The following is a 7,932-nucleotide window of genomic DNA, read 5'->3' as shown; positions in this document are numbered from 1 at the left end:
TAAATATTCATTTATGTATTTCAGACAAATATTTAATTGCAACATCACACTGATGTAAACAAATTTCAGATTTAACACGTAACGACTTCTAGTCGTGTGTGTTTTGAAGCTAATGCTTCTAAAACGAGATGCTTTTTCTTGCAAAATTCAGCCATTACCAATAACTGAATGTAGTCTGAACTGAGAACAGCATATTATTCTACTTATCATTTGCATCATTTCTGTATATGCAAAATTGGGACTCTGCAGATTTGTTCCTGTACGTTTTCTTTGAATTAATAAATTGAATGATTCAACACTTACTACAGGTTAATCTCTCCAAAGTTACAAGGAAATATGGAAGTAAAGATTAGACAGTGATCCAAATTAACTACAGATGCTGATTTTATGATTAAGAAGTATGAAAACAGTCTCTTGATATTCTTAGGTAATTTTCACTTGAAGAATCATAAAAACTTTGTCAGACCAAATTTAGAAGACACACACTAACACCATGAAACTAAGATATAAAAGCCATTTATTCAAAAAAATGTGGTGGTGTCAAATCACATACACAAGCCAATATTGAGCTACAAACACAGACCAAACAGTTCTATAAACAGAAATTGGAGTGTTCATATACCATAGTACCTGAAAAAGACCGTTAATAAAAAGGAGTCCATAAGTATTTCATTTCACTTTTTCTATATGGCTCCTTGCTGAATGTCTTTGCCTAAGTTAGTGTACAATGAGCCAGAGGTAGAGTCCCAAGTAAAGCATCTAATGCCTCAGGGCTCCATTAAAAACCTTTATTCTTCTAAACAAAAGGAAAGCCTAGCCTATAGTTTTCTGTATGACACTGAAGTAAAGCCTCTTTGCTTGAACCGTACGGCATTCCCAAGCGCATTTGGCATTAACCTAGATTGAGACTGTGCTTTGTTGAAACCGTCTCAGTTCTCCTCCCCTTCGGACTCCGACTCTAGAAGAGAAGTAAAACACTTCATGTAGGTTACGCAAGGACAGCGATGTGAGCAATTCCGTAAAAATAACAGGATAATCCTTCCAAAATTCAAGCGAAAACTTTCATCGCACCTAGCACTTCCTAGGAAAGGTTGGCAGATTAAACAGAGCTAAGCCAGAAAGAAACTCACAGCTTCAGAAGACAAAGATCTACTCTGCTGCCCTCCACTGCCGAGCTCTTCGTTTACAGAGCTGTCACTAGAATTTTAACCAGACCACTATGAATTATTCTGGTCCTTGTCTGCAGAGCCATGCGATGCCTATCTGAGCTGAGTTTAATAAAGCACCGGCGTTATTTGCTCCCTCTTCTAATCTCCGTGAGGAGGCCGTACTCCTAGCATCCAGGAAGCACCCAGCAAACTATTTGCTCTGCAAATATCAGTCATCAAAGGCGCTCGTGGTGTTACCCCGTGGCAGGTATGAAACCTGTACAAACAACATTTTTAATGATTTATATAGCATAAGATAAAAGCAATTTAGAAGTAGCAGGAGAGGAAGTAGAAGTAAGAAAAGTAGAAGTAATTTAGAAGTAGGAACACACAGGGTGTTTTTGTCACCTAAAGCTACTTTGCATCATGCTGTATTTCTGTCTGTTCACCTGACAGGAAAAGGCTTGCTGCCAACAAATATTACACATCAGATCAGATTTCTCAGAGCAAACATGGTCTGCATGTTCTTACAGTAACATTTTGTCTCCATTTGTACTGGACTTTGTAATTAAGGACATCTGGCAGAGGGGACATGCAGGAAAGGATAAAAATAAAGAGCAACAGAAAGGCATACAAGCAGAAGATTAAAAGGGGGGAAAAAATACTTAATTAGACCAAGACTGCTAGTTCAAAGTCTCAAGTGTCGAGCTACCATTTTTATACTGCTGCCTGCACACGTGAATTGCTGCAGTCTTACCTGCTCCTTGGCATTACTACATATTCTAAAACCAATTATCTTAGAATCAGAGAATGGTTAGAGTTGGAGTTACATTAATTACATTTACATTTAATAAATACATTTAATTACATTAAATGGATGCAAATGAACACTAATAATTATATCCCTATCTATTACACATGGATTTATCTTCCCAACTGAGGTGGAACTGCTTTTCTATGCAAAAAAAAGATATCTTATTCATTCAAAGTATTTTCCTATACAGAACATGAGAAAAAGAAAGTTAAGGACTAAAGAAACCAGTTCCCCATCCCAATAACTGTTTTAAAGCAGTAAATACAGACCACGTATCTTAGCCTGATCATTCAGCTAAAAGCAATTTCAGCTGCAGTGGCACGGGCAGGTTGATGCTGCGCTCACGTCTCCAGAACAGATGATACTAGCAGGGAAAGCACTGAGAGAGAAACGCGTTGGGTTGCACATGCTAACAGCAAGGTACTTCACGCTGTCATCAGTGCAGCGTTCCTCCCTGCAGAAGCTTCAAGAATTTATCTACAGACAAGTGGTACCCGATGACTTAAGGACTTCACAAGGACACCACAAACATTAAAAAGCAGCAAGTGGTGTTAGGCTCGGGCATGACTGGAAACAATTTGGAGCAGTCATGCCTGCTGTTTTCTATTCTAAATCTGTACACTTCATAGAATCACAGAATGGTTCGGGTTGGAAGGGACCTTAAAGATCATCTAGTTCCAACCCCCTGCCATGGGCAGGGACACCTCCCACTAGACCAGGCTGCTCAAAGCCCCATCCAGCCTGGCCTTGAACACTTCCAGGATGGGACATCCACAGCTTCTCTGGGCAACCTGTTCCAGTGCCTCACCACCCTCACAATAAAGAATTTCTTCCTAATATCCAATCTAAATCTACCCACTTTCAGTTTGAGGCCGTTACCCCGTGTCCTATCATTACACTCCCTGATGAAGAGTCCCTCCCCATCCTTCCTGTAGCCCCCCTTTACATACTGGAAGGCCACTATAAGGTCTCCGCGGAGTCTTCTCTTCTCCAGGCAGAACAACCCCAACTCTCTCAACCTGTCAAATGTCTCTCAGCCTGTCATATGCACGGTACAATTAAAATCTGGAAAAATCAATTTTATTTGCCAAGACACTACCATATTTTTTTTTAATGAATCCGTACCTTCTTCAGCGTTTTGCAGCCACTCCACAAATTTCTTCATCTGGTCAAGAAAAACACTTTTGCCTTTAGCAACATGCGCTTCTTTATACCACTTGAGGATAGCTTCTTCACTCAGAACATCAGCTGAAATACAGATCAGTGTTTATAAAAAAATGAATGTATTTTTTTAGAGGTTAGAAGATTTTGAACATGAGGGAAGAAAGGGTTTTTTTTTTTAAAGGCAGCATAAAAAAAGTTAAATATGATCACAGTGGAACAAGCTTTGCATGAACTATATTAGGCTACAGCTACAGAATATCTGATGCATAAAAGGGATTCCAGATGCAATAAAATGTGCAATGTATTAGACTTAAAATAAAGTACCAAATGTTGAGCTTCTGTAAAGGACAGTTCTCTATTCATCTGCTTTAAATACACCATGTAAGATGGTTGGATAAAAAAAAATTAAAAACCCAAGTCAGTCTGCACATCTTGGAAGTTAGCACAATAAGAAATACCATGCTTTTTCTTGCTGTTTGATCACAAAACTGTGCATGGTTCTAGAAATGTGAAGTGACAGACACCTCCTGTTTGAACAGTTAAATGACAGCCAGGAGGGATTTTTTTTTTCTTTTGCAATCATTTTCCCCTAAAGGTTTTATATTGTTTTTAGCTAATAAGTTCTAAAGCCACTATTCAGACCACCCAATTTTAAGGGACTGGCTCAGACGGACAGCACAGCTGACATTTTTCTGTCAGGCACCAAGAATAAAATAGCTGTCAGTGAGGGAATGTGAGGCTGAGTGAGGCTGAGTGAGGCTGAGAATAAAGGAACCCTAACAAACAGCAAGGACACTTATTGTTTCCAACAGATACAAATTTAGGTCTAGCAACAGACCTCTAGCCCTAGGAACAAAGCTCCTGCGATCCAGCCAAGCCAAATATCTCAGTAATTGATGGCTGTGGAGGCAAAATCTGGGATCCACAATGGCATTTTGGCAGTTACGTAACGCCAGAACAAAAAAAAAAAAAATCCAACTGTATTTGTTCTATAAAAAGACTAAAGACAGCTTTCTACATCTCATTAAAATTTCCATTCTTTTGGTCTTTGAACAAACTACCCTCCCTTGCTCTGCAAAATCAACACATTTACATCGAGTTCTTCCTGGCTTCCTTGAGCTCCTCGGTGCCATCCCACCCATTTGGCACCGACCCTGACCATCACCTTCTGCTTCAGCCTAAAGGTTACAGCAGATGTGGCGGGGAAGGGAAGGCGGCAAACTGAAATAAATAACACCAAACCCCCAAAGCTTCTGATCAAACGAGACAGAGCAGACACATTTCACAGATGCTGTAAACAGATGGAAGCAACCAGGGATACGTCTGAACTTCATCAAAACTATCCCAAGACATCCAACAGTAACCAAATATGAAGTATCCCTGAAAATGTGGAATTTAGTGAGTGTGTGTGACTGGAAGTTACCTTGTCCCTCAGACACTTCTCCAAAATAAAACCTCTTCTGCAGTTTGCTGCAACTGACAGTAAGCTGAAAATGCAGGGAAAACAGGACTGCGCTGGCTCTGGGCTTTTTTCAGTACTTGTAAAGTTGCACTGAGGGAACCCTACAAGTGGCACATTAACCTGTATCTTCCGGAAATCACAACCCACCACAATAAACTTTTTTCCCAATGTAACACAAACACTGGAGCTAAGAGAGAGGTTTCAAACATGTTGCATTAAATACTTGCCATTAGTCTTTAGCAGCAGCTCAAAGGCATTAGAGCATTTAACAAATCCGGATTTTCACTTAGCAAACTTGGAAATATTTCACACAGACTCTTATGAAAATGCACTTTTATCCCTGCATGTAAAAAGCTTCAGTTCACACAACTACATCCGCAGAATTACTCAAGGTGTGATATGTTTTATGATCCTTAGGGACAGGCAAAGAAAATCAGGAGAGACTTCAGGAAAAAAAAAAGAAAAAAAAAAAGGAAAAAAAGTAAAAAAAAAGGAAAAAAAAGAAAAAAGAAAAAAGAAAAAAAAGAAAAAAAGAAAAAAAAGAAGAAAAAGAAGAAAGAAAAAGAAAAAAGAAGAAAAAAGAAAAAAAGAAAAAAAAAAAGAGTAGAGCAATCTCCTTTCTGGGGCTCAAGCAAGCTCTTGGGCATTGTGGATATTTAGAAACACGGAGATGCTGTATCGAAGCAGCTGCAGAAGCCCACTGCTGCATTACAGCTCATATTACAATACCGTACAAGGAAGCGCCTCCAGGTAGGCACATAATCTCAGTCCAAGAGTAATAGGATTTAGGTTTATTTTTCTGATCTGCAGACTGTAAGCTCAATGGGTTTGTTACCAAAGTGGAAGGAGGAACTTCTCCCTCCCTCCCTCCCTCCCTTCTCAAAACCCCAAACCTGATAACAGCAGCGTGCGATCTCGCTGCCTGCCTCGAAGACTAAAACATTCTCAAGTCAGGTGGATGAAAAATTTGCCTGTATGTAACTCCATAGCAATAAGCCTCCTGCACTAACACAGACGAACAAAATGCATTCAACTACAAAAAGGACAACTGCAACTCTCTCCTTTCATTTCTGAGCAATATTATTTGTAATACATTCATGCCTCCAGTGCTCCTAAGAGATGATATTCTCCTGTCAGCACAGAGATGCTCAATTAAACAATCATGCAGGACAGGGTGTAGTTAATCATACCTCTAGGTTGCTTTGAAGCAATGGGAACACTGAGGAGGAAGGGAATGATTCATTTTGTGTATATATATAGAGTTATTCCTCATTAAAGCTGATTATAGATGTATTTTAACAGCTGAACCTGAACACTGTGGTTTGTGGGTGTGTGCCCATCGTTTTCACTGCAGTCCCAGGTGATGTCAGCCCGAAAGAGCTGGTTTTCCTGCAGGTGCAGCCAAATGCCACTCAAACCACCCACAGCCAGAGCCTCTAGGGACGCCCCTCATGAAAGGGAGAAGCTGAAGAGCAGAGACTCTGAAGAGCCCAGCGCCTTTACTGCAGGCTTAACTGGGAAGTTACTTGGAGTTCAGGTCTCAGCTTTGTACGAAATCACCCGGTTCAAATGAGTTTCGGCTTTCAACTCAAACTGCATAGCCATCGGCAGTAAAGGGAAAAGCACACCCTTGTCAGCTGCCAACACAGTCAATCAATCTGCAAAATTCAACTCTATTGCAGCTAACTCAGTTGGGAGGACAGAGCCTTAAGGCAAAGGCTCTTTCAACGCAAGGAATGTCACCCACAGTACAGTTAAGGTCTTTATGATTGGGTTTTTTTTTTGCTGGGAAAATTTTGCATCCTGTACCAGAAGAAAGTAGTTGAATAATGAAGATATTTAAAGATAATTGTGTTCCATAAAAAACTCCAAAACCTGCGTATCGAGAGGAACTTGAAGATTTAGTTCTTTTAAGTGCAGGATTCCTGCAGCCTTTGAGAAGACAGTCTGCATCGTTTGGTTACGACATCTCTGTACTGCAAAAGAGTATCTCTGAGGCCTAATTATGCTGCCACGCTACTTCTCATGTACTTGTGATTTATTTTTTTTTTTTCGGTATTTCGTAAAGGTTGTCTTGAATTCTAATGCAAAAGTACACAGAGGCTTTGTGCCTGCTAACGACATTTGCTGTTCAAAGGGTGGAACTGTGATCCTTGTGAAAGGAATGGTAATTCATTCCAATAGCATCAAGATTTCACACTTGAAATTTCCAGGTTGGACACAAACTAAAAGAAAGGAGATTCTGCAAGTGAATATGATATATAGCACGTAATCCAATAACAACAATGTTTATTTTAGACAGAGTTGAGGGACACAGTGCAACATGGAATGGACTAAAGACCAATATACGTCTTACAGTGCAAGAATAACTAGCTAAGAGGCTGGCAAACTCAGCAGGTGTCACTCAGGAGATATCAGTAATTCTTATTCTGCAACTGGCTTTTAGATTATTGGTGAAAATGCAGTTGGTAGATTTACAATTGCACTGGCTTTTAAGTGATAACCAGAGAAGCAACATCACTGCCAGGGATCAGTACAGAACTGGACAGGTTTTTTTCCCTCTATACTGTACCAGGAACACAAAATAATAATAATAATAATAATGATGATGATGATGATGTCAAGAAGCCTTAACTGACTACAGAACTGCTTTTGCAGATTACATCTACAAGCTGGTACAAAGCTGCTACCACGTAAGGGAAAATGGGGCCTGGGCTTTCACTGGGGGAAAAGTGGATATTCCTCCTTGTTTAGAGACAGAATTAAAAAAACAACCAACACCACAGGCTTCCAAGACCTTCTAGGTGCTAATGAGTCCCGCCGTTCCTGTTAATATGTTTAGGTATTTCCGGGTAATTCCCAGGAAAGTGATTCAAGGGCTATTTCATGATGGAAATATGGGAAGGATTTAAATGTAAGATATTGGACATGCTGAGGAGAGCAACTAAATTTGTCAAAGCATGAGTGGCATTTGCTGCCTATCGTCACTGCTGATTATCTTCATGCCGAGGAAGCACTCCCTTATAATGAGTAATAAGCAATAAGTCCATATTCGTGCTGGTAGATAGCTGCATTTCTGTCTGCCCATCCACAGATAGAGTCATAGAATCACAGAATGGTTCAGGTTGGAAGGGACCTTAAAGATCATCTAGTTCCAGCCCCCCTGCCATGGGCAGGGACACCTCCCAGTAGACCAGGCTGCTCAAAGCCTCATCCAGCCTGGCCTCGAACGGTACTTCAGATGCCTTTATTTGTCACTAGAAAAAGTTCATTAGGTACCCTGAAACCTCTCCAGATCCTGTGCAGGTTACACCTGAAGCACAACAGAAAGGGAAATATGGGTG

General features: G+C 40.3%; 1 protein-coding gene across 4 annotated transcripts in view; it reads right to left on the bottom strand.

The window, feature by feature from the left end:
- Positions 1–500: 500 nt before the first annotated feature.
- The window catches only part of BZW2 (basic leucine zipper and W2 domains 2), a 60,579-nt gene continuing 53,147 nt past the window's right edge, over positions 501–7,932 (bottom strand). For all 4 annotated transcript variants that reach the window (XM_074574807.1, XM_074574806.1, XM_074574808.1 and 1 more), the window contains 2 exons: positions 3,088–3,210; positions 501–958 (listed from right to left, as the gene is read on the bottom strand). In XM_074574807.1, the coding sequence (XP_074430908.1) occupies positions 930–958; positions 3,088–3,210 (152 nt within the window). In that variant the 3' untranslated portion in view covers positions 501–929. The remainder of the gene's footprint in view (positions 959–3,087; positions 3,211–7,932) is intronic.

The sequence above is a fragment of the Larus michahellis genome, chromosome 2, assembly GCF_964199755.1.
Source record: "Larus michahellis chromosome 2, bLarMic1.1, whole genome shotgun sequence".
NCBI lineage: Eukaryota > Metazoa > Chordata > Aves > Charadriiformes > Laridae > Larus > Larus michahellis.
Note: the sequence above shows the minus strand (reverse complement) of the source record. Positions and strands in the feature narration are given on the sequence as shown.